The sequence below is a fragment of the Pseudonaja textilis genome, chromosome 1 (assembly GCF_049901715.1).
Source record: "Pseudonaja textilis isolate UNSWEBS1 chromosome 1, rPseTex1.2, whole genome shotgun sequence".
Lineage (NCBI taxonomy): Eukaryota > Metazoa > Chordata > Lepidosauria > Squamata > Elapidae > Pseudonaja > Pseudonaja textilis.
In genome coordinates, this window is record NC_141990.1 from 142,015,446 (window position 1) to 142,042,927 (window position 27,482).

At 38.4% G+C, this 27,482-nt stretch overlaps 1 protein-coding gene across 2 annotated transcripts; it reads left to right on the plus strand.

Moving 5' to 3' along the window:
* Positions 1-161: 161 nt before the first annotated feature.
* Positions 162-25,565, plus strand: FKBP1B (FKBP prolyl isomerase 1B). Of its 2 annotated transcripts, XM_087918064.1 has the most exons (4): positions 162-359; positions 7,812-7,859; positions 21,121-21,233; positions 24,938-25,565. In XM_087918064.1, the coding sequence occupies exons 1-4, from the start codon at positions 323-325 to the stop codon at positions 25,064-25,066; spliced, it is 327 nt and encodes a 108-aa protein (XP_087774190.1). In that variant the 5' UTR covers positions 162-322; the 3' UTR covers positions 25,067-25,565. The 2 variants fall into 2 exon arrangements, with proteins under 2 accessions (XP_087774190.1, XP_087774194.1); XM_087918068.1 differs by lacking the exons at positions 162-359; positions 7,812-7,859 and adding an exon at positions 9,502-9,547.
* The last annotated feature ends 1,917 nt before the right edge of the window (positions 25,566-27,482 follow it).

Below are 27,482 nucleotides of genomic sequence, written 5' to 3' on the forward strand. Positions count from 1 at the left end.
CAAGTCCAACGAAGCAAAGCCGGGGGCTTTCCTCCCCTCCCACTCCGAGAGCCCCGCCCTTTCTTCTGCCACGGAGTAGGGGGATTGGCTAAGGGGAGCCGAGAACAACCCCCCCACCTCTCATCTTTTTCATTGGCTGATGACATCCTGATGGACAGCTCAGAGGACAGGTAAAAGGGTTTGCCGAAGAGTCTTGAGGAGCCGGGGGCTGTAAAAACGGCAGCGTTGATTAAGAAGCGGGCTTGGGTCGCGTTGTGTGTGTGTGTGTGAGGCGTGGGGGGGAAGGAGGGAAGCTGCTGTTGGATTCTAGGGCGTTGGAGCCATGGGAGTGGAAGTCGAGACCATTTCTCCGGGAGACGGTACGGTCCTACGGGTTGTTGTTCTTGTTGTTGTTGTTTTTAACCTCTCTTTGGGTTGGAAAAGAGACTGCGGAGATAGGAAGGGGCAAGGCGGGAGTGGGAGAGATTGTAGCCCGAGGGAGCCGCGCTAGCGCTTCAGCCGCCGCCACTTGTGCTGCAAGGGTCAAGGTGTGAGAGAAGGGTGTGTATGTCGTTCTGTGTGGGTGAGAGAGAGAGAATGTAAAAAAATAAAAATGAAGGCACCGGAGGAGAACTGAAATCCAGTATTTGGGACAGAAAGCCGAATTTGAGATTTTATTTTATTTTTAATCCCGCGAGAGGGGGTGCTACACAGCAAAGGTGATGGACCAACAACCTCAATCTTGGTGAGTCAGTGTAAGGGGGAGAGCAAATAGACTGCTCCGATGGACTAAATAAAATGCTGAATTAAGAATAGCTTAAATTCGACGTGTTCATGCGTTTTTATGTACTCTGTCCCTCACCTGTGGTTTCCTTGGCCCGTAATCGGTGCTGGCCAGATTAATGGCTAGTTTCCTAAAATAAGGTCTTCGGTAGTGTTTGATGGAAGTTTCAGATCAAAACCGGTGCGTTGGATCACTTCCCTTCGGATGGTAGGAACTGTGATCCAGAGAGAATTGGAAACCTGGAGGCTTTAAAAGCAGAATCCTCGAAGAAAACTGCCAGGAGAAAAGAAAAGAGTAGCAACAAGGCTGTCAAGCAAGGAAAACTTGAGACTTCCTGATTTAGAATACAGGAGGCTGGTGCCTTTCCAGAATGGCATAAAGAAGGAAAAATATCTAGAGGGCTCTATGGGGTCAGTCATTTGCAGTTTTTGGCAAGAGCAGCCACCCCTAGCAATTAGGGTTTATTTAAGTGGCATTTACTGACAGCTGCATAAATCCAAGCATGATGAAGTAATTTAGGAACAAGAGTAAATTATAGTGACCATCACCATTTAGCAGACAGGAGATCCGTTTCCTGGTGCCAACCTGGAAAAGACTTTTATTCTTAGAGCAGCCAAGATTACAACTGCAGCACAGCAGCACAGTTTTGGGAGAATCAGGAGAAGTTGTCAATAATTAGCAGATTATTATTAATAGATATTAAAAGAGTGGTCATGTAAACCCATGTTGGTTTGCAACATGGTTTGCAACATGGCATGTTGGTTTGCAAAGTTCTTGCTATTCTTTATTCTTTATTGGCCAAGTGTGGTTGGACACACATGGAATTTTATTGGCCAAGTGTAGTTGGACACACAAGGAATTTGTCTTGGTGCAAATACTCTCAGTATACATAAAAAATGATACATTGGTCAAGAATCATAAAGGGGCATTTCTGGTAGCATCTTTTTCCAATCAACCCATTTAATTAAAAAGTATAAACTTGTGATAACCAGCAACTTACATTTTCAAATGCATAACAGAATAACAAGAGCTGGAAGGGACATTGGATGGTTTGTAGACCAACACCCTGCTTACTCAAGAGACTATTATTTCAGACAAATGGTTATCCATTGTCTTCTTAAAAACTTATAGCGTTGGAGCACCCGCAATGAAGCAAGTAGTTTCACTGATTAATGTCAGGAAATTCCTCCTTAGTTCTAGGTTGCTTCTCTCCTTGATTGGTTTTCATCCATTGCTTCTTGTTCTGCTTTTAAATGCTTTGGAGAATAGCTTGACCTCTTTTGGGGTCAGCTCCTTAGATATTGGAACACTGCTAACATGTCACCCCCAGTCCTTTTCATTAAACTAGATAGACCCAATTCCAGCAACCTAGTACAGAGGTTAGACTGATGCAGAACTTAAACTTGTGGTGGGGTACAAGGAGGGGAAGGCAGGTTGGTTAAGCAGGTGCAGCTTACTGTGAAACAAATCAGAAGTACTTTATCAATTAACAATCATAATGTGTTAAAAAAAAAACCTGTTAATATCCCCCACCCTTCTTAATTTGGAAAATGTCCACTTTCTGATTTTTTGCCATCATAAACCAGCACAGATTTTCTCCTACGGCATCTGGGGTTCAGTATTGAGGAGAATGTGTTTCCCAGATGGCAGGATGACATTGTTGTCAATTGCATAGGCAAAATGTGGTTTTGTGGTATCTTTGCAGAATTGTACGTGTGAAACTTTTGTTTAACATGTCTCGTGACACAGAAATGACTCCTGTGAATGCCTAAAATAGTCACAATATGCTTGTCCATAGCTATAAAGATTTTGCAAAGCTTTCACTCTTTAATACTTAAATGAAATGATGACTAGATTTGGAGGAATAATAAGGTGTTCACAAGACTCTTGAGTTTCTATTAGTCATGATGAATATTTAGCACTTTCTGATTCAGGGGATGAATATTTCTGATGAATAGTTGCTGGGAAAATTTAAAAAAGGGAGCTATTGTTTTCCAATTAAGTTTATTAGGCATTAAGTTTGCCACTGTGGGGAATAGGTCATTAATGTGAACTGAGATTTTTTTTCTGTTACCCTGTTCAGATAAAATCAAGAGCCTTTTTTAAATAATTGCTGAGCTAACAGGTTTTAAAGGAGGTGTGTAGCAGGGATCTTAGAATAAGATAGTTTACTATCCCCATATATGGCTGATGGATCTGTTAAAAACATTAGTGTATGATGATTTATACTGGAAACCTCTGATCAAACTGCTAATCTGAAAACATTAGTTGCGAATGAATGTCATTTAGTAAAAAGACTGTTGATTTCTGTATACAAGCTAGTTTATTATTTTGGTTCATTGCATAGTCAGCCAGATGTTCAGACTGGATTTGTTATTTTTATCCATCTATTGAGTCTTTCGCAAAGACACTCTGGGATAGGGGGATGTGGATGTGTTAAAAGTATCATTTTATTGATTTGTATCAGTGGTAGGATTCAAAAGTTTTTACTACCGGTTCTGTGGGCAATACTTGGTGGGCACGGCAGGGGAGGGTTACTGCAAAATCCCCATTCCCCCCCCACCCCACTAACCTGCTTTCCAGCTCCATTCTCCTGTGCAGGGCAACCAAAGAAGACCCAGCCAATCAGCTGGGACTCGGGAGGCAGAGAATAGATGGGGGCGGGGTCAGTCAGAGGTGGTATTTGCCGGTTCTCCGAACTACTCAAAATTTCCACTACCGGTTCTCCAGAACTGGTCAGAACCTTGCTGACTACCGCCTCTGATTTATGTCCTGCCTTTATTATTTTTACAACTAATTCAAGGTGGTGAACATATCCACCACACCTTCTTCCTCCTGTTTCCCTACAGTGACAGCCCTGTGGGGTGAGCAGGGCTGAGAGAAAGTGAATGGCCCAAAATCACCCAGCTGGCTCTCCTGGCTAGGGTGGAATTGAGCTCATAGTCTCCCACTTTCTAACCTAATGCCTTAGCCACTAGACCAAACTGGTTTATATCTGAAATCATGCTTCAAAAAGACTCTTGAACTTTTAATAAACAGTACAAGTAATAATTATTTATTCGTATCCCTTTTCAGTAGTCACTTTGTTTTTTGGGGTAATCTTCATTATTAACATTTTCTTTCTGAAGATCAGGCTGAATTCCCATGTGGTCCGGACTTCCTTGAAAACTTAGTTCCCCAGAAACCCGGTCTTATCTGACTATAATAACTGGTTAAACCTTACATTTTTTTATTGTATTTATTTTTAATAAAGTTTTATTGAGTTTTAACAAAACAAATAAAACATCTGATTTGAGTACAGCATGGTTCCCGGTTATCACATTTCCATACAGACACAATTTCATATGCATATTCATCTTATATATTCAACTTCATATCTTATTACTCTTTTTCCAACTTCTCACGATTTCTCCCTTTACTTCTCTTAATTTTCTTTTATGATTATATCATTTTCTTCTTATTCAATTGTATTTCTTTTACCTAAATTTTTATATCTTTTTATTCATTATACTTATACTTTCATCTTTGTTTACAATTTCATTATGTCCTCTTCCAACATTCTTAAAAAGCAAAATTCCCTCTATGATTGCCAATCAGAGTGCAACACCTTTATGTCTTATTGTTATTATCATATAAAATTTCATTAAACATTAAATTTATGCATTCTAAAATTATAACATTCAAATTTCTAATATCTATTTTGTATCATGTAAATCTTATCATTCAGACTCTGCTTAGTACTTCCCCTTAAAAATGTAAAAAGAAAAAATCTAAAAACATAGCAATATATATATATGTATGTATGTATGTATGTATGTTTTCTGAGGTTTTCGCAGGTATTTGTATGTGGATCTTTGGTTATTCTGGTTTTCTCCCGTGTAAAATTGGAAGTATCTAGGCGACGTTTCGATGAAGTCTCTCATTCATCAGGCTTGTGTCTTTGGCTTTGTGCTTCTTGGAGTAAATACTCATTCCGAGAAGCACAAAGCCGAAGACACAAGCCTGAAGATGATGAGACTTCATCGAAACGTCGCCTAGATACTTCCAATTTTATGCGGGAGAAAACCCGAATAACCAAAGATACATACACACACACACACACACACACACACACATATATATAAAACGGTGAGCAAAATAGTTATTCAACTTCATTCTAATACTGGTATGAGCCTTGTAAATCTTTCACGTTTCTTTTCAATATATCAATCTTTGAGAACAGTTGAAATATTTCCCTCCCTTCTTCATTATTACTTAACTGTTAATAAGCATACCATTGGATAATCATACAGTTTTATCTTAGAAGTTATTTACTATCAATAAGCAAAATAATTATTCAAATTCATTCTAGTAACTGGTATAAATTTCCTTATAAATCTTTCACATTTCTTTTCAATATTTTATCAATCTTTAGAAACAATTACAATGTTTCCCTCTCTTCTTTATTATTGCATTAATTATAAATAAACATACCATTACATAACAATACAGTTTTATCTCATAGATTATTTACTTATTTCATTTCTAACTCATTACAATATTCTACTGTCACAACACTATCTTTTGTACTTTTGCAGAATCCTCACTTTCAACTTAATTTAACCATTGTCTCTGTGTTTTCTAGCTGAGCAAATATCTTTAATCCTAGTACGTTTCCCCCTTTTTTTATTTCCAGCTTTTGTCCCTCGTGAGTTCTTTCCCTTTCTATCTCCCCCCACCCTTTTTTTCTCATCCTTTTTTTTATACCCTTCTCTCTCTAATTTTCCCTTCTGTGGTTTTCTTTTCTGCTTCTCCTTGCTGTTATACTTCAGACTATTTTTCTTTTTGGCTGTTCCCTTTAATCTCAAACTTCTAACTCCTTTCCCCCTTTTCCCCCTTATTACCACACTTTGCATTATTTGATCATTGAAAATGGCTTCTTCTTTGTCCCGCCCTTCTTCTTGCTCTTGAAGCTTTTCCTTTTCCTTTTCATAGTTCAGGATCTCCATTTCAAAAAATTCAAATATGAAGCCAAAGGATCTTCCTCCCCTTTCTGCATCTTCTTTCTGTTTTTTTAAGACTCATCTTTAATTCCTCCAGGAGTGATGGGATTTTAAACACTTTTGAACAACAATCACCCGATTGGCTTTAAGTAAAAAACAGAAAAAGAAAGAAAAAACCAATGCCAAAACTTTTTTTTAATATCACCAAATGATCCCAGATTGTTCCTTCTTGTTTCTTTCCTTTACTTTTCCTTTCCGTGAGTTACTGTATCTTTTAATAAGGTTTCAGTTACAATGTATCCTTGGGAGTCTTTTCAAAGTTTTGCAGTTAATCCTCTTTATTTTTCCAGGTGGCACTCCATTATTCCAAGTTCCACCCTTTCACCTCCACTCTTCTCCTTTTTAGGGCTTTAAAATGACCAAGGAAAAAATCTTTATTTTCCTTTTGACAATTAAATTTCAGTTTAAATTTGCCTATTAGTGTCAAAGTAAATTAATATAGATTTTTTTCCATATCATTTGTAATTGTCAAAGGTAAAAAAAGGGGTTTTTAACCTCCTTTTCTCTCTCCTTCGCTGCTTAAAAGTCTTCTTTCAGAAATATCCCTCTAGGTACTTTTAGATTCAGGGTACCTTGCTTAGATGTTCTCTGTTGTTTAGCCCGGTCTGTCCTGCTTTCCTCTTTGTCTTCCTCCTGCACAATCTTATCCAGTCGGGTTCTTCTTTTTTTTAAAAAAAAAATTGTATTGGTTTTTGAAAACAAACATAAACAAACAAAACATAAAAACATCAAGCTGTCTTCTATAGGTGTACATACAGTGTGCCGGTTGGTTTACAAATTGTTTTGTGCTTCCATTTCATAGTCTTCAATTACAATTACATATAATCTCATATTGTCAGTCAAAAACTAAATACCTTAGTATCATTATTAATCATTTGACTATATTTCATTCATTCATGTTTTACAAGATAACCATAATTTACTTAATTTATTGTATAACAGTTCATATTATCACCCCAAATCTATCCTAAAATCATTTTGTAGTTATAATAAAAAAGTACATCTTTATATATTTATTATTTTCTAGAAATCTACATATTTCATTACTGTACTTTTTTATCTAACCATTGATAGAAAAGATCCCAAATTTTATAAAATTGTTTATCCTCTTGTTCTCTAATTTCAAATGTCAATCTACTCATTTCAGCACATTCCAATATTTTCTTAATTATTTCCTCCTGTGATGGTATCTTCTCATTTTTCCAGTTTTTAGCAAATACAATCCTAGCTGCTGTTAATACATTTACAATCAGGTATTTCAAGTCTTTGCTATATATTTCAGGTAAAATTCCCAATAAAAATATCTCTGGTTTCAAGTTCTTCTTTGAGGAGGCCATTTCTGACCACCGCTGCAAACACCTTCGGGAAGGGGAGTTTAGACCAGCCAAGGAGGAGAGATGCGGCTCCCCTCCACTCGGCTAGCAATCTCCCGCCTCTTCACCACCTCTACGGGATGGCTTCAGCCCCGAATCCAAAGGATCGGGGCGCTCCAGTGACGAACACAGATCGAAACGGTGCACGATCGCGGATTTTGGTCTGTCGCTGAAGAAACCGGAAGAGCCCCCCCCCCCTTTTTTTTTTAAGTACAGCAAGAAGAGACTACTGGATATTGTCATGGCGTATTCCCAGTTTGTTGGGCTTAAGAAAACCTTGTAGTGGTTAGCACATCGTAGGTACCTCCTGGGATGCATTTTACTAGAGCCCATAAAAGATATGACAACAGATATGGAAGGTTTTCCCCAGGGAAATTTTGAAAACCTCAGGAATTCCAGCATGAAAGGAATAATATAGAGACATTACACTGATTATGTGTGTAATTTTGCAGTGTGTGACTTTCCATTACATGTACAGACTGTTTGGCTGACTTAATATAACTGGCTTTATATTTTTGTTATGTAGTTTTATGTATTGGTTTATTATGGTTTATCTTTTTAAAAGAGTATTTTTTTTTTAACCAAAGAAATATTTAATAACTTATTTTAAAGCATGTTTTATATTTTTAACAGGAAGGACTTTCCCAAAGAAAGGCCAAACATGTGTAGTGCATTACACAGGTAAGGTCCATTATGAATAAAGTGATTTGTTTATTTTTATTGCTGCTTATTTTAATTTCCTATAGTCTCTCTCTCCCACCCCCACAGTTATACTTATGAATCAATGTCATCCTAATATACTTAGTACCTTATTTTTGGATTTACATACATTCTATTAATTTATGTGAAGTTGATAGTTTATATTCATTTTAGCTATATGCTCATCTACCTAGCCCATACCACTTTGTAAGAACGACCTTGATGGAGATAGAGGTTGAGGTTGTAAATTGGAAAACAGCAATTTAGTATAATTTGAACAGGAGAAATAGTTCTATTAGTGGTGTGTTACTTTTCCCATCCTTGAGTTTAATGCCCTTCCCCAGTCATTTATGGCAGGATAATAGTGAGGAGATAAGTCTCAGTGTTCCAGATAGTGTCTTTGAGGTTTGAAGAAGTAGAACTCCTCTTGATTCCAGAATGAATTACAGAAGCTTTAAAAACTATCAAGCAAGAAGCATTAGAATCCAAGCATTTCTTTATCTTTACAGATGTGACAACTGATTTAAGAAGTTATAATATAAAAAAATTTCTTCCAATATAGCCATGGTGGTGCAGTGGTTAGAATGCAGTACTGCAGGCTACTTCTGCTGATTGCCGGCTGCCTGCAATTTGGCAGTTCAAATCTCCCCAGGCTCAAGGTTGACTCAGCCTTCCATCCTTCTAAGGTTGGTAAAATGAGGACCCAGGTTGTTGGGAGCAATATGCTGGCTCTGTAAACCGCTTAGAGAGGGCTATAAAGCACAGTGAAGTGGTATATAATAAGTACTTTTGCTATGGTCAGTATTATTCCAGTAAAGACTCCATCAAAATCTCAGAACATATTATACTAATAGTACCAAATATTTTACTCCCGATATTTGAGACAGGTGTTTCCAAAATGATGAAATGTTCTAATCTAGCTCTATATCTAAATTCTAGAAGAAAATATGAGTTGCTTGGAAGAGCAACTTGGATTGGGTTCATAATATGGCTGTTCAGATCCCATTTATCCAATTCTGATAAGAATTGCCATATGTAGTATATATTTATGTAGCAAAGCTAAGTTTTAGAACTGGGAATGAATATGTGGGAGTAGACTGTTATAACATCAGTTCTTACAAATAATGATTGTATCAGAAGTAAATTGGATCTGGTACCTTGCTGTAATTTTGGTGTAAATACATTGACTTTGAAACTGTGATAAAATTGGATCTAAAAGACTATTAAACTTGAATTAGAAGTATGAAGAAGTCCACACTTGATCATGAATCTCCACTGGACAACTGGAATTGTCCAGTTACACTCCCTTGCTCCAATCTATATGAAGGGCTGCTTAGAAATGAAATTAGGGAAGACAGTTGTGTATGTGATAGAAATAAAATCAATGTGGGGAAATGTAGAATATCAACACAATAAGTAAAAATTGGTACAGAATTAAAGTGAGCAGATCCTTCTCCAAATCTGATAGTAATCTAATTGTAAAATATTCGTGCACTGTGGAAGGAAAGATACTTTTCATATATTCTCCCTCCTCCTTCTGTAACAGAAATGTAGTTTGGCTTTTCTGTGATTCCTTCTATGCTAGTTTTTCCTTGTGTTTGAATTTTTCCATTGTGCACTGAAGCTCATGAACCCATTTGATTCAAGACAGAGCAAGCTTGGGGACTGTAGCAAGTATGCTTTTTGATACAGGAAGGAAACCAGGTGCCTGATAAAGAAATATAATCTAATAAGGAGATTCGTTGTGTCCTCCTGGCTGGATGGAAGACATCTATTACAGCTTAATGCAAATTATACTGGAAGTAACATTACTGAAAATTGCATCACCACACACATTGCAATTGTGCCCTAGGAAAGATAAGCCAGCCAAAACTGGATTAGCTACACCCCCCTGCAATTTTATTGTTTTTGCAAAGTTTCATCGTTTAAAACCATTGCAACCTGATGTGGGATGTTCATTTATAGGGCAAAGATTCATAACTCATTTTTCACTACATCATGACCATGCCTTAAAAGATGGAGATTTTTCTTGTCTCAGAAAATTGTAATGGCACCTGATTATCTATAAAATGCATTGCCGAGAGTTGTGGGAGTATTTAGTGGTTCATAATAGCAGAAAAAACTGTATGTTTTGTGTAAAGTATGTCTTCTGAGACTCTGCAGAAACAGTTGTTTTGAAAAAGTCCCAGATGTAGTCAATAAAATTCCCATTTTTCTTGTTTTTTAGAATGGGAGAAACTTAACAGGACTACAGCATTTTGAATTGAATTAGTAATAATTTATATTGGTAATCATACTATAAAAATAATTAAAGAGGTAGTTCTGGTTCTCATATTTCATTTTCCTTCATAACAGGAATGATAAATTATTAGTGTTTGTTGCTTTAATTTAAAATGAAATAGGCCAAAACTTTAATAGCGTGTGCGCTTTATGGGATAACTTATATTACAGAAGCAAAGTAAGCAGAAGTATATACAGGTCTATCTATGACCATAAATGAGCCTAGAATTACAATCATAAGTCATTGCTGTTGTAAGTCAAGGCACCACGTGACTGAATTAAAAGTTACAACTTCTAACTAATGAGGTCATTAAACAAATGCAGCAATGGTTAAGTGAATCCATTTTCCCCAATGGGCATTTTATGCTGGAAACCAGAAGTAAATGCTCTGAACCAGCATAAAACGTTGCAAATCATGGTTATGTGCTGGGGGATGCTGCAAATAGCTGTAAAAGTGAGCTAGTTCTGATAGTAAGTCAAGGACTACAAGTAACTGAATGTAATATAAACAGTGGTTTGATTTCCATATTTCTGTTTTTTACAGTGCTGTAAAAATAGCCATTGTCATTTATTCATTTGTTATTTATGCCTAGCATTTTATGAAAAGTTAGCCAGTTGTTGTATATTTAATTTACTATGGGCTGGCAGTGTGTGAAATTAATCAATGTAAGCTTTCCTCCAAAAGACAAGTTTTGACCAAGGAAACTATGGACAAAATATATGGATTATGGCTGTATGGCAGTATGGTAACACATGGCACTGTGGTGGCCACAACTTTGTCAAATTTCAATCCCATAGGAGTTGAGGGTCCCAGATTTTTGATGCATCCTGTAATTTAGTCCATTTGAGGTATCTTGGCTCAGAAATTGTTGCCCGATGATCACCGCTTCATCCATTTAAAGGTTACAGATAAACAACCAGTTTTAGTAGAATGCAGATTATGAGGAGTGCATAATACATAGGCACTATTTCTAACAGCATCGCTATTCTTTTAGGCCTGCTTAGAACCCATGCAATAGATCTGTAGGAATGAGATTATGCTGTGACCTCCATGCCGACCATCGTGTTCCTGCTGCCCAATGAAAACATCTTCCAAAAATTAGAAAACAAAGCAGGTTAAAATCATATTCTCTATGTTTTGGCTTCCCATACCATTTAAAGCATAATCTGAGTTCTACACTCTGCAATGGAGAAGGCACAAGGGAAGTTTATTTCCTGTGGCAGATGTTAGTCCTCCAGCCTATGAAGTGTAAAAATGTGGGATAACAATACAACAACAACAACAACAACAACAACAACAACAACAAAGGCAAGGTCAGTGGGCGTGATCCAGTTTCAGAGCTGAATTCCTAAACACCTCAGTTGCTCTGACTTGCCGTCATGAAAATCTGCATTGTTCAAGATGTAAGAACTGCTTCTGCATGAAACTAGCTGAAAATTCTCTGAACAAGACACTTTAGGCACATCAAATAATAGAACATATCCATTTAAATGAAGAAGGCTCTGTGACGCATTTATATCTGCATTTGAACCAAACCGACCCCAAAGTAATGTCTTTGGCCCAGATAAGGTTGCTTCCAAATGAAAGACTTTTAACACTGCAAGTTAGGACATTGTAGAGCTATTTCATTTTAGTGTGGGTACATAGCTGCACTTAACCAACCTCAAATGATCTCACAAGCTAAGATGGATTGGTGTTAGTTGGTACTTGGGGGAACATTTGAGAAAAGCACATTGGCAGACCATTTCTGTATTGTTGCCAAGAGAACTCTGTGAATGAATCAAGCTTGGCTCTAAGGAAACCATTTACATTTCCCTAATTTGGTTTTCCAAGGAAAGGACAAAATAGAAAAGCGGGGATTGAAAATGGAAGACATTATCAACTGACAAATTCCCACTACATCCACACCATGGATGGAAAACACCAAATTGAGGAAAGGCTTATAAGTATTTTGGATTTTTCTTACTAATTGTGGTCGTTTAACCGTGTCCAAGTTCTATTTTTTGCCTGGATCCTATGTCAGACCCTGTAAATGAAAGAGACTTGAGCGATGCATCCCAATGATGTTGTGAAGGCTGGGATGCTTGAAAGGGTATACTGTGGATTAAAAAACTACTTTGCTTTTTATGCCAGTGTTCTTATATCTTTAATAACGCTACAAGAGGCAGAAGTTCAGTACTGCTAATTCTTAATCAAAGGACTGAATATTTAGGGCTGTGGTGGCGAACCTATGGCATACATGCTCGAAGTGGCACACAAAGCCATTACTGCCAGCACTCGAGCACTCACCCAGAAAAGGTCTACTGTGCATGCGTGCTGCCCGCCCAACAGCTGATTGTCGGGGTATCTGATGCATATGCGTAGGGGTGAGATGGCGCACAGGAGACACTTGTGCATGCGCAGAAGTGCGCAGTGCATGGGGGTCATGCATGCATGCACAGAAGCGCACAGCGTGGGTCATGCAGATCGCACACTCATGCGCAGGAGGCATGGGTGGCTGCATGCGTTGCCTTCTGGATGATGGCACACGAGCACAAGCAGGCAAGTACACACGCAATTATAGGCATGGGAGCCCAAAAAGATTAGCCACCACTGATACTACGTGCTTTTCCAAATATTTTGAAAAGCAACTACAAATTCCACTCCATTTCCAACAAGAATATTAGGATCACTCTTTGTGGGAGATGTAGTCTCCAATATCAAATAACGCCACCCTGTTTGGTGTCATTGCATCCAGATGTTTGGATGGTTTCCATCCTGATAACGTTCAAGAAGCTTGCAGAGATTTGGCTATTATCCCAAGCTTTACCCAGGGTAAAGTTTGAGTGCTACTAAAATGGGGTATAGAATAGATAGTCCTCGACTTACAACAGTTCACTTAGTGAGAGTTCAAAGTTAGAACAGCATTGAACAAGGGACATGACTGTTGCAGCATCCTTTTGGTCATGCGATTTACATTCAGATGCGTGACAACTGGTGTTCATGTTTGTGACGGTTGCGGTGTCCCGGGGTCAGGTGATTGTCTTTTGCGACCTACTGACAAGCAAAGTCAATAGGAAGGGCAGATTCCCTTAACAACCATGTTACTAACTCAACAACTGCAGTGATTCACTTGACAAACATGGCCCAAAAAAGTTTGTAACATGGGGCAAAACTCACTTGACAAATTTCTCACTTAGCAACATAAATTCTGGGCTCAGTTGTGACTGTAAGTCGAAGACTACCTGGTATTTTGGTTGTATGTTGTTTTGAGGCCAGTCCTGATTTCTTTTTGTCTTTTATAACCTAAAAGAAAAGTTTTAATTATAAGCTGCCCACAGTAATTGGCAGTCAGGTGACTATGTACAACCCATCTCTGCGCTGACGGAAGCTGCATCTTTTGAGGGTGGGCTCGTCCCACATGCAGCTGTTTATAGGGTAAACACCACTTCTAAAAGAGAGCCTAGCACTCTGGCTGTATTGCTGGCACCTGTCCCTTCACATGTTTATTTCCTCTCCAGGAGATCAGACAATGTGTGAAAATACAGTCTAGTGTGAAAAGTATCGATGAGTGATTGGAAATAAGTCATAGAGGTGATAATATGTGAATAGTTGCTGGTGCGACTAAGGACCTCTTGATGCATCAGTTTGGTCTCTCAGTTGGATATGAACAGCTGCTAATACTGTGTCAAGTAGAAAACGAAAAACAAGTAAGAATCAATCCTATCTTCTTTTTTTTTCTGTCTCAAGCTCATTTTTACGAACAGAGTTATTTTTTAAGGGACAGACTTTTAAGGGACAGACTTGGTGAATATGGTATATGGACATGGCTAACAATGGAAACTTTTTAGCTTCCAGCCCAATTTTCTGTGAAATTCATATTTGTACATATATATGGCAATAAAAATGTAAAGAAAATTCTCAGCTTACTATAGACTTCATTTTCTTTTAGTTGTCCAGCTCTATCAGTGGCTGAAGAGTTGGGGCCTCTGCTAGAAAAAATGTTGATCTGCCCCATCACAGAGGCACCGAAGATGACATTGATAATGTTGGAAGTTAAAGCCCACCCCTCTCCTAGGAAAATGAAATATTTTAAAAAGGCAGAATATTTCCCCTTAAAAAGAGAAGTAGAAACTCAGAAGCTCACCCCCACCTTTGTTAATGGGCAGGCCATTCAGGCCTGGGCCAAAGTATTCTACATAACAAAGCCCTCTACCCATCTCACCACATGGCCTGGGAAGATTGCATCAGCCAGCACTCAAGTGAAGCCATTTGGTCCAGACAAAGCCTACAAAATTAGCTAAGACCCCTGCCCTTGGGAGTCTGACTGCCAATGGGATACATTTCTCACACAGGAACAGGAAACACTAAGGTGGGGCCCAACAGAGGATATAAAATTAAGGGTCCCTCAGCATCTTCCTCTTCTCTTTTCCTTCACCCAACATCTTGAAGCATGTGATCCTCCTTTTCACTTTGGTGCTCCAAGCCATGTGGTCCTGTCCACCATTAAACCATCTTTCCAAACAGCCTCCATGTTTCCAGTGTCTTTTTCCCCACTTGGAACTGAACCCAGAAGGATAATTCTTCCAAAAATAATCTTTGAATACAATTCTGGCTTGGAGCCAATCAGTTTGCCTTTATGCAGCATGCTCAGATCTTTTCCCCATCACAAGTGGCAATTGGCAAATATCACAATTAATGTTATTAAAATGTTTCTGTTTAAGATATTAGCAACCCAGTGGCTTCCTTTAGTGCTCTTTCTTGTTGAAACACAACATTGGTGCACATTTTGGATCCCCCCTCCAATTCAAAACTAATCCGGAGAAAGCACAACATTTAGCCATACAGGTGAAACTCAAAAAATTAGAATATCGTGCAAAAGTTCATTTATTTCAGTAATGCAACTTAAAAGGTGAAACTAATATATGAGAAAGACTCATTACATGCAAAGCAAGAAAGGTCAAGCCGTGATGTGGCATAATTGAGATGATTATGGCTTACAGCTCATGAAAACCCCAAATCCACAATCTCAATAAATTCGAATATTACATGCAACCAATAAAACAAGGATTATACATAGAACAATATCGGACCTCTGAAACGTATAAGCATGCAGATGTACTCAGTACTTGGTTTGGGCCCCTTTTGCAGCAATTACTGCCTCAATGCGGCGTGGCATGGAAGCTATCAGCCTGTGGCACTGCTGAGGTGGTATGGAAGGCCAAGATGCTTCAATAGCGGCCTTCACTCTTCTGAATTGTTCGGTCTCATGTCTCTCATCTTTCTCTTGGCAATGCCCCATAGATTCTCTATGGGGTTCAGGTCAGGCGAGTTTGCTGGCCAATCAAGCACAGTAATCCCACGGGCATTGAACCAGGTTTTGGTGCTTTTGGCAGTGTGGGCAGGTGCCAAGTCCTGCTGGAAAATGAACTCAGCATCCCCATAAAACTCGTCTGCGGAGGGAAGCATGAAGTGCTCCAAAATTTCCTGGTAGATGGCTGCGTTGACCCTGGACTTAAGAAGCACAGTGGACCAACACCAGCAGATGACATGGCTCCCCAAATCAACACAGACTGTGGAAACTTCACACTGGACTTCAAGCATCTTGCAGCGTGTGGCTCTCCATTCTTCCTCCAGACTCTGAGTCCTTGGTTTCCAAATGAGATGCAAAAGTTGCTCTCACCAGAAAAGAGGACTTTGGACCACTGAGCAAGAGACCAGTTCTGTCTTTCTTTAGCCCAGGTAAGACGCTTCTGACATTGTTTGTTGTTCAGGAGCGGCTTGACAAGAGGAATACAACATTGGAAGCCCATGTCCAGGATCCGTCTGTGTGTGGTGGCTCTTGATGTACTGACTCCAGCCTCAGTCCACTCCTTGTGAAAGTCCCCAACACTTTTGAATGGCCTTTTCCTGACAATCCTCTCCAGGCTGCGGTCATCCCTGCTGCTTGGGCACCTTTTTCTTCCACACTTTTCCCTTCTATATAACTTTCTATTCATGTGCTTTGATACAGCACTTTGGGAACATCCAACTTGGTTTGCAATTACCTTTTGAGGCTTTCCCTCCTTATGGAGGGTGTCAATGATGGTTTTCTGCACAGCTGTCAGGTCAGCAGTCTTTCCCATGATTGTGAGTCCTACTGAACCAGACTGAGAGACCATTTAAAGGCTCAGGAACCCTTTGCAGGTGTTATGGCTTCATTAGCTGATTAGAGTGGGACACTTTGAGCCTAGAGTATTGAACCTTTTCACAATATTCTAATTTTCTGAGATTGTGGATTTAGCGTTTTCATGAGCTGTAAGCCATAATCATCACAATTATGACAAATCACGGCTTGAGCTATCTTGCTTTGCATGTAATGAGTCTTTCTCATATATTCCCCTGTTTCTCCAACAATACGGCAGTTCATTTAGTGACTGTTCAATGTGACAACTGCACTGGAAAAAGTGACATGACCATTGTTCACACTTATAGCCATGGCAACTTCGTCATAGTCATGTGATTTACATTTGGATGCTTGACAACTGACTCACATTTATGACGGTTGCAGTGTCCTAGGGTCATGTGATTCCCTTTTGTGACCTTCTGACAAACAAAGCCAATGGGGGAACCAGATTCACTTCACAATTGTGTTACTGATTTAACAACTGCAGCTGATCACCTAACAAACATGGCAAGAAAAGTCATAAAATGGGGCAACACTCGTTTAACGAATTTTTCTCCCAGCAACATAAATGTTGGGGTCAATTGTGGTTCTAAATTGACTACTTGTATATTACATAGACTTTATGCAGCCCAAGACAATTCCTTTTCACTCAGTGTAGCTCAGGTAAACCTAAAGGTCAGGCACCCATGCTCTATGCCAGGGGTAGTCAACCTTTTTATACCTACCGCCCACTTTGTATCTCTGTTGGTAGTAAAATTTTCCCTAACTGCCCACCGGTTCCACAGTAATGGTGATTTATAAAGTAGGGGACAAAACGCCTACCGCCCACCATGAAAGCTGGAAAGCCCACTAGTGGGCGGTAGGGACCAGGTTGACTACCACTGCTCTATGCCATAGACAGGGAACTATACAAGTTGAAGCAATAATGACTGGATTAGTAAGAAATCTGCTGTCAGGTTTTATTTTGGTGTAAAAGATTCAAAAGGACCATTCAACAATCCCCTTTCTTGTTGCAGTTTTTTAGCTTTGGTCTGATCCACATATTTTGGTAAGCAACGAAGGAGATAAAGACTAATAGTAATGTTGATCAAAATGGCCAAGTTTCCTAGGATAAAAGTGAGAATGTTACAGGTTATGTATCTTTCCTGGTTTTTCTTGTGACGAATGCTTTGGCTAGGTTAGAGTACTGCCTAAAATAAGTGCTCTCAATTTTTCCTTATTATTTTTCCTCCACCCCGCATCACCCTTTCATTTTTCTCTTTTTTTGCTTCTCTTTTATACATATTCATTTATACACAATCATCATAAAGCAAGCTGGGGTGGTAAAAATTGATCCTAAACAAGAACCACGCATATCAGCCTACAAATGAAGCACAAGTAACAAAATACACTGAATATTCCATGGTTGGAAAAAGCTAAACGGATCTGAATGCAGCCGACTAAACCTCAATATCAAAATGACAGAGTCTCAGTAATATTAATTCCAGATACAGTGCCCAGTCCAGTCCTGCCAAGATTGCTGACTTGCTTCTCTGAAATGAATGATATCCAGGCAGTCAATGCCTCTGCCACAGTCTAAGATCCTACGTGCTGCATTGTTAAAGGAGGACATAGGAAACGGCAATTAACTTGCAAGCCTTGCAGAAAAAAATTTGCACTCAGTGACTCACTGGGTTGGAGATGATGAGCAATTCTGAAGCCAAAGCCGTATTGGGTTTTCAAAATCGTGACAGGCTCGTAGCAACAGCTATTAATAGCAGTGGCAGAGTTAGACATTCCCCAATAACAAACTGCAAAATATTTTACTGCGTTTATGGAGTAAATCCTAATCAGGATTTAGAAAGAAATGAAAATCTTGTTGGAAAATCAGCAACAGACAGTTCCCTGGATGTGTAAAACATGTATTTGAATAAAGGCAAAACTGTCCATATCACATGCCTTTACGACATTTTAGATTATAGTTCAAAACAGCTGCAGCTATATTAGGGTTTGGCTGATGTTCATACTTTCTGCTGGCTGTTTAATTTTTCAACTAAGCCATAAGTCCTGAGGTGCCTGAGGCATCAGCACATCTTTGGTACAGCAATACCTCATAATGTAGTTGAATGTTCTAAATTGCATTCTCGCGAGTACAAAAACCTAATTAACTCAGATGGGCTGCTAGGCATGAAACGAGCCATACGGTAATCCTTCCTTGATCATGGATGAGATGCTGCTCAGCTACAAGGCAGTGACTAGTGTCAATTTTTGATATAACAAAGAATAAGGAGAGATAATTTTTTGCCTTGCATTCTACATTCTTTCAGTTTAGATTATTTTCTCCTAGGCTAGCTCATTTTCTACACTAACCATCACAGTTGGAAAGAAAATGTGTTTAAATCACATTTTGTGGGGAGCTAAGGAGTAAATGCATTCAGTTCTTCCTGCTCTCACAACTCTCTTTAAAAAATGTATGCCAACCTGCCTCTTAATCATATTTGCCAACCAGGCTGGCGTATTTTCTTTTTTCTAACATGATTGTGTTTTGTTTAACTGAGAATGGCCTTGGAGAGTTGAGTTTCTTCTAGTTCTGGCATTAATTTGAAATAAAATTTATGAATAGGAGAATGAAGACATAGTAACATATAATATTTTGGTGTCGTCTTAATGAGTTGGACTAACTTCCACCATGAAGTAGTTTTGCGATGGATGGGATTCTGTTGCAATCAACATTCAGACCAGAAAAACAAATATTTTATTTTATTTTATTTATTTTTCACATTTCTCATGTCTCTCAGAGTGTAACTCTGGGAAATATACAGCAAAATGTTAAAATATAAAACAGTATATATAAAAGTTAATCATTTTAAGAGAAGGCAGCAATTGAAGGAACATGCATACAGTGCCTGTTCATGGCACTTTAAAGTGTGCTTAATATACTCTTGATTCTTTGATATGCTGCATGTAAATGATAAGGTATCAAAGATAAAAATACAAGCCAGAGGCTTCAGGAGATTGAATCTCCTTTTCTCTACAGTCCTTCAACTCCCCCTCAATCCTTTGTGAGAGTTAGAAGACCCATTAGAATTTATCCTAGTAGAGGGCTGTGGCTACGGTGGGGGACTCAGAAACAAAACAAGTGTTTTGGCTAAAGCCAATGTTTATGACTTCACCATCAGAAAGATACAGATAAAATGGGATTTATGGGAGACTAGTAGGATGGAAGTAATATCTCACTAAGAAGAGCATTGAGGCTCATTAAAGCTTTGCCAAAAAGCACTTAGATAATCTCCCAGACTTCTGGAGGAATGTTTACGTACAAATGAATTTGAAGGTGAACTTTTGATGCTAAAGAAGTATTGTTATGTCTGGCAGAACTACATCCTGCATTCCACAATAATAATCTCAGACCAATTGGAGCATGATTGGGGGAACTTTGCTGCATTAGGATATGAGCAATTTGCCATCATGAAAGAATCGTGAAGTGTACTTGTATTAGAGAATATTACGGAGGGATAGGAATTATAATGTGAAGTGTTCAAATCTAAATGCCACCTTTGTTGTACCTCCTGGTAGCTCTTTAAAAGCATCTGTGACTTTTCCTGGACTGACACAGTAGCTATGCAGGCTCAGGAAAATACATATCTGAATTAAGATGCAGTAAAGAAGTTACAGCAGGCATATAAACTTCATTCATAGTGGCCTCGGGCCCATAACTCATACATTGCACGGTTATTCATAATACACTCTAAGCCAAAACCAAAAAAATCAAATTATGATTTTTGTACAATAATTGTGTCCAGCCAGCATCTCTGAGCCTAATCTACTTCACAAGTTGCTGTAGTGAAATGTACTCTTCTTTAGGAGAAGAGTTATAAAAAAAATTCCTAAAGAAAAAAACAAAAGGCAAGTTCCCATTTGTTAGAGTTTCCTTGGGGCTGTAGACTTCTTTTTTAAAGCTTGTGTTTATGTCATCTTTTCCCTTTAATAGTTAAAGATCATCTTGTTCATCTGTAACTGGATACCTTGCTAAAGCTGCTTTGCTTGCCAATCGGTCTGGATGACGCAGGCAGCAATACTGCCAGAGGGTAGTTATATAAAAGTGAGAAATTTGCTGCTCCTTCCCAGTCTGGCACTTGAAGTATAATGACAATCCTATTTAGAATACTACAAGGAAATACCTTGCAACAGAATAAAAACGGAGGGTAAATTAAATCAAACAAGAAAAAAAAGTACATGGTATATGGTCTAACATTAACTGAGCCAGGACTGTATATATATTGATGCAGTGCCCCAGAGACCCTTCCACTTTTCCCCAAATAATCCTAATTTGCTCTGAAATAAGTTTCAATTGACACAAATACATGGCAGCCACCATTCCATTCTTTATTCCATAATCCATGGAGCAGATACTTTGATTCTGATATAGAGGTGATATATTTTTGTAAATAAGGGGAAAGGTGGAGGGATACCAATATTTTTGGCTACACGTATAAACAGACCTGGCTGCTACTGCTGTAGATGCCACCAGTCTTTCCTACCCTCAATCTTTAAGATTCCTTGGGCCAGTTTTCTTGGCAAGTTGTAGTAGGATGAATGCTGACTGGGGAATTCTGGAAGATGAAGTCTATATAATTTTAAATTTCCAAAGATGAGAGACACTGCCTTGAGATCTCAATTCCCTTTTAATCTTAGCTTGGCCCTCTGTTAGAGACTTCACCTTATCCTGTACCCAGTCTCCCTTCTAATAATCTTGTCCATTTTGTTTAGAGTCTGAGGTAAGACTTTTCCTAACTCAGGCCTGACAAGAATAGGAAATGTTTATGTTGCTTTGACAGGAATGCTGCAGAATGGAAAGAAGTTTGATTCCTCCCGAGATCGAAACAAGCCTTTCAGGTTCAAGATTGGTAGACAGGAAGTCATTAAAGGATTTGAAGAAGGAACTGCACAGGTAAGAGAATTTATGTTTTCAGAACAGAAAAGGCTACAGTAATAATGCTAACAATATCATAAATTAAAGAGGGCGGGGAAAGGTATGAATTTAGAATCTCTGCAATGTGTGTGTTGGTATGTTAAAATTAGCCCAGCTAAGCAAACAGCTGCATTTTAGCCCCTGACATTGTTACTCCTAAGGCATATTTACTTTTAAGTAAATCCAGTGTATTCAGCAGGATGCTTCAGGTAAGCATTAGATAACCCTAACAGAGCAACTGTTAGGGTTTGCTTTTTTCCTTGGGTTTTCTGCTGAGATTCTCCTGTTTTATATAATTTCCCCCTTTTGTTCCTAGGATTGTTTGATTTCACCCCTGCTTCTATTTTTGGGATCACAATTTCATATGGAAACACTTCTGAAGAGAATAAAACATAAGCTTAGAAACCTGAATCATCCTTGCACCATTTCTGCATCCCTAAAGTTTTCCAAATGAACTTAGAAGTGCCTTATGATTTTCTATCCTAATTCTACACTAATTGAGTGGTTAACTAAATTGACAGCAGCCAAATATTTACTCTGCTTAATGTGAGCTGCCCTGCTTCCTACTTTCTTTATGTAGGCAACTTAGAATACCCACTTCTACTGGGAAGTAAGGCAGGCTGTTTAATCCTGTTTGTGTTTATTATAAGAGCAAGCTTCTTACTAGCTTCTGTAGATGTTCACTTTTAACAGCTACTTGTTGTCTCCACCTAGTGGTTTGTCGTATACAAAATCAAATTTAATATGGCTCAAAAAAATAAAATATCCTTCCTGTCAAGCAGTCATTTGTGGGGGCAATAATATAGAGGTAGTCTTCGAGTTATGACCACAACTGAGCCCAAAATTTCTGTTGCTAAACAAGGCAGTTTTTAAGTAAGCTTTGCTCCATTTTACTACCTTTTTTGCCACTGTTTTTAAGCGAATCACTTTAGTGGTTAATTGAATCTGGCTTCCCACATTGACTTTGCTTCTTAGAAGCCAGCTGGGAAGATTGCAAATGCTGATCACATGACCCGGGACAGTGCAACCCTCATAAAAACATGCCACTTGCCACGTGCCTGAACTCTGATTAGGTGACCATGGGGATGCTATATCGGTTGTATGAGAAATGGTTACTTCAGTGCCGTTATAACTTTGAATTGTCACTAAACAAATGGCTGTAAGTCAAGGACTATCTACAGGTGAAACTCGAAAAATTAGAATATGTGCAAAAGTTCATTTATTTCAGTAATGCAATTTAAAAGGTGAACCTAATATATGAGGTAGACTCATTACATGCAAAGCAAGATAGTTCAAGCTGTGATGTGTCATAATTGTGATGATTATTGGCTTACAGCTCATGAAAACCCCAAATCCACAATCTCAGAAAATTAGAATATTGTGAAAAGGTTCAATATTCTAGGCTCAAAGTGTCCCACTCTAATCAGCTAATTATGCCATAATACCTGCAAAGGGTTCCTGAGCCTTTAAATGGTCTCTCAGTCTGGTTCAGTAGGAATCACAATCATGGGAAAGACTGCTGACCTGACAGTTGTGCAGAAAACCCTCATTGACACGCTCCATAAGGAGGGAAAGCCTCAAAAGGTAATTGCAAAAGAAGTTGGATGTTCCCAAAGTGCTGTATCAAAGCACATTAATAGAAAGTTATATGGAAGGGAAAAGTGTGGAAGAAAAAGGTGCACAAACAGCAGGGATGACCGCAGCCTGGAGAGGATTGTCAGGAAAAGGCCATTCAAAAGTGTTGGGGACTTTCACAAGGAGTGGACTGAGGCTGGAGTCAGCACATCAAGAGCCACCACACACAGATGGATCCTGGACATGGGCTTCAAATGTCATATTCCTCTTGTCAAGCCGCTCCGGAACAACAAACATCAGAAGGGTCTTACCCGGGCTAAAGAAAAACAGAACTGGTCTGTTGCTCAGTGGTCCAAAGTCCTCTTTTCTGGTGAGAGCAACTTTTGCATCTCATTTGGAAACCAAGGACCCAGAGTCTGGAGGAAGAATGGAGAGGCACACACTGCAAGATGCTTGAAATCCAGTGTGAAGTTTCCACAGTCTGTGTTGATTTGGAGAGCCATGTCATCTGCTGGTGCTGGTCCACTGTGCTTCATTAAGTCCAGGGTCAACACAGCCATCTACCAGGAGATTTTGGAGCACTTCATGATTCCTTCTGCAGACGAGCTTTATGGGGATGCTGACTTCATTTTCCAGCAAGATTTGGCACCTGCCCACATTGCCAAAAGCACCAAAACCTGGTTCAATGCCCGTGGGATTACTGTGCTTGATTGGCCAGCAAACTTGCCTGACCTGAATCCCATAGAGAATCTATGGGGCATTGCCAAGAGAAAGATGAGAGACATGAGACCAAACAATGCAGAAGAGCTGAAGGCCACTATTGAAGCATCCTGGTCTACCATAACACCTCAGCAGTGCCACAGGCTGATAGCTTCCATGCCATGGCGCACTGAGGCAGTAATTGCTGCAAAAGGGGCCCAAACCAAGTACTGAGTACATATGCATGCTTATACTTTTCAGAGGTCCAATATTGTTCTATGTACAATCCTTGTTTTATTGATTTCATGTAATATTCTAATTTATTGAGATTGTGGATTTGGGGTTTTCATGAGCTGTAAGCCATAATCATCTCAATTATGACAAATCACCATTTGAACTATCTTGCTTTCCATGTAATGAGTTAATCTCATATATTAGTTTCACCTTTTAAGTTGCATTACTGAAATAAATGAACTTTTGTACAATATTCTAATTTTTTGAGTTTCACTTGTATATGACAGTGCTTTTCCATTGTCTTCTTAGTGAGGTTTTTTTTTCTTCCAAATTCCCAGCCAAATGGGAGCATGCATTGAAACTTACTACTTTTATCAAAACAAGAGAGCATTGCAACTATCCTAGGCTGCCGTCATAAATCTATTCATTTTGACTGTTCCCTTTGTTCCGTAGTCCTAAAACTCAGATTTATTTATTTTTATTTATATCCGAGGATTATTTTTTTACAAAAAAAGTCAAGGGGCAAACATATCCAACATACCTTCCTCCTTTTATTTTCCCAACAACCGTAGCCCTGTGAAGTGAGTTGGGGTCAGAGAAAGGAAGTGGCTAAAGTCACCCAACCAGTTTTCATGTCAAAGGTGGGAGTAGAATTCACCATCTCCCAATTTCTAGCCGGGGGCCTTACCCACTAGAGCAGACTGACTCAGATGACCAGGTGTTTATTAAAGTAGATTACTGCATCAGTTACCCTCTCCCACCAGAGCGTTCATCTGAGAATTTGAAAACACTTTTATTTTTACCATAGAAGTGAAGTGGCCCCAAGTATCCTTCCTTATCATTCTGCCAATTGCTATATTCTTCCTGTAGTATTTGAACCTGAATGTTGGATTGATGGATGAATGGGCATGAGATTCTGGTCTGGGAACAGTGGAAATGAGGCTGTAAGAATCCTACATATAGTTTAAGCTTACAATTTTGACGTAGATTTTGGTTCAAAATGGTAGGAAATAAATTTGGGTGATATGAATTGCGTTTTGATCTCATGATTTGATGTATAGAACTTTGAACATTATTGCCAGTTTTAAAACTTGATACAACCTAGGACACTGGGCTCTCAACATTTTTACAAACCTTTTCTTCTCTCTTTTTGATTTCATACCATCTAATGCCAGATGAGCCTTGGACAAAGAGTAAAACTCACTTGTACACCCGACATGGCATATGGAACAACAGGTCATCCTGGAGTTATCCCACCAAATGCTACTTTGATTTTTGATGTGGAGCTTCTCAGGATAGAATGAAATTGGGACTAATAATTTTTAAAAAATCTGTTCATCAGTGCTCTTTCCCCATTCTTTTTAATGGAAGAAATCTCACTGAAATTTATATCTTCACTCAAGTTGTCATGCCAATAATGCTTATGAAGTTGTTTTCCCTAGTTCCTTTCCCTCTCTTTTTTTTTAAAAAAACTGATTATTGGTATTTGTTCAGTTAATTGCTTCTTTGCTATGGAATGGAAGTTGTACATTTTATTTTGCACGTGAAACTTCAAAATTGTGATTAGAATTATATATATAAGTGAAGCTATATACAGATTTTACTTATTGGACAACCACTGCCTTATAATCCACTAAAGGAACACCGGTGCTCAGAAAACAAGTGTACATCATGTACACACGTAGGCATTAGCCAAACCAAATTACCTGCGCTGCCACTTTTTTCTCAAGCTGTTCCACTTGCAGCTGTTTTAATTAACACATCATGTGAAAACTTTCCAGAAAAATAAAAGTATTGATACTCTGTTGCCTTTCTCTTGTTTTAAACTACTGTGAAGCCAATACAAGGATTTATTTTGTTGTTGAATGAATCAATCTTACCAACCAAAATCATGCAGTCCATAAATCCAAATATAAAGTAGCTTAGATTTGAATTACACAAATTCCCTATCAATATACCTCAAGGTCTACATATCAAAGGTCACAGAAATTTCCAAATCATCTGAGGGTTTACAGAGAAATCTGCTCCAAGCTCCAGTTTATTTGTCCACTTCTTAATATTAAGGAATTTCCTAAGTTAGCACTTGCTAAAGTGGGAATTTATACCTCAAAGAGAAAAAGATGGCATCCTGTAGAAAGAGTAGTCCCTTTTGCTTCCAGAATCTTCCTCATAAACTGGTTCTTCCCTCTTGAACAGAAGTTGGGATGTATTCATTATACTGACACATAATATGGTTTGTTTTAGCTTAGAATGAATGTGAAGGAGGGAGGTGGCTGCAAAATTGTGTAATATATGTCTGGTGACTGATTCCTCATGGCACTTCTTAGTACCAGTAATGCATTTTAACTAGTAGAAATGGGAGAGTGGAAGGGTCAATTGCAGTTGTGAACATAAAAACTTAACTATATTCAAAACGGGTCATTGCTCAGTCTTGATACACCGAAGATCTAATTCATCACCACCCAGTTTGAGGATTCAAAACTATCCACTCTCAAGTATGAGTAGAAACCACTTTCAACTTTTAATCTTAGACTTATTTCTCAAGCTTAGGTTCCTAGAATTTCTATCAACATAAACCTCTGCCTATGTTGTCAAAATTAGACATAAGCTGAAAATCTGGACATTACTCTTTTTTAAGACAACCTAAATATTAAAATTCGCAGAGTTTAGCTCCATTGACCTTTGTATTATATGCCAGTGAATTGGATTTAAGGGAACTATTTTTTCCATTATTTCTATTAAAGATGACAGATACAATTATGTCCAGAAAATAGCATGTGTTTTTTTTAAAGTGTTGCTACGAAAGTGAGAAATGTGCTGCGTTTATACTGTTAACTCTTCCATATATTTACCTAAGCTATTTGTACAGTGATACTAAGCTACAACAATCTTGAGTTAGATCTCCAGAAATTTGCTTCCCATTTCGTTCTAATTATTTCACCTCACCCAGAAAACTAGACCAGAAATAGGATCCTTAAAGCAGACTAATGGAAGATCAAGTTTCTGGTCTGGTTTCACAAGTTGTAAGAATTTTGGATCCAGCATATCTACAATCAGTGCATGGTATGGAGTAAGATGTAGGTTGTGTTATTGCAGACAACCCAAAGTAAGGCACAACCACTAGTTAGATATTTGAACCCTATCTCTGAATTCTCAAGTTTCTCAGTGATATCAAAATGCTGGAAAGGGACTACTCGCCATGGCCAACTTGCCACAGGACAATTCATCACAGGATAATTCAAGAGAGAGACAAGTAGAATCGCAGTTTACCCAGCCTTGAGGACTTGTAACTTGAGAAAGGTTCAAACGTAAAGCTTTTCAGTTTCGACTTTGAAAAAATCTGAGTGAAAACACAGCACGTAGTTACAAAAGCTTTTTTGGAGTGTAAGTAAAATGGGCCTGGGTATTTTATGCAAAGAGTACTACTTTAACAACAAAAACCAAAAATCAAAACTGCACAACACTGGGTATGTAGCAAATTATAACATCTGAAACAAATGTAGAATCATTTAATCATAAAATCACATAGTTGTTCTCTTAAAGACCCAATAAGCTCACTTTATTTAAAAAAACCTTATTTCTAAAAAATAAAGACATTATACAAGAGTTAACCAAATATTTAACCTCTACTGTATCTGATTGCAAGTGTTATTCCTCACTTATAAAACAAAAGCAATACAATAGCAAAACTGAACATTTCTATACATTTTAGCAAAGAAA

Coding starts and splice junctions, on each gene's coding strand:
- FKBP1B (XM_087918064.1), top strand. CDS start 323: ATGGGAGTGGAAGTCGAGACCATTTCTCCGGGAGACG. Junction 7,860..21,120: donor ATGTGTAGTGCATTACACAG/GTAAGGTCCATT, acceptor TTGCTTTGACAG/GAATGCTGCAGAATGGAAAG. Junction 21,234..24,937: donor TTGAAGAAGGAACTGCACAG/GTAAGAGAATTT, acceptor ATCTAATGCCAG/ATGAGCCTTGGACAAAGAGT.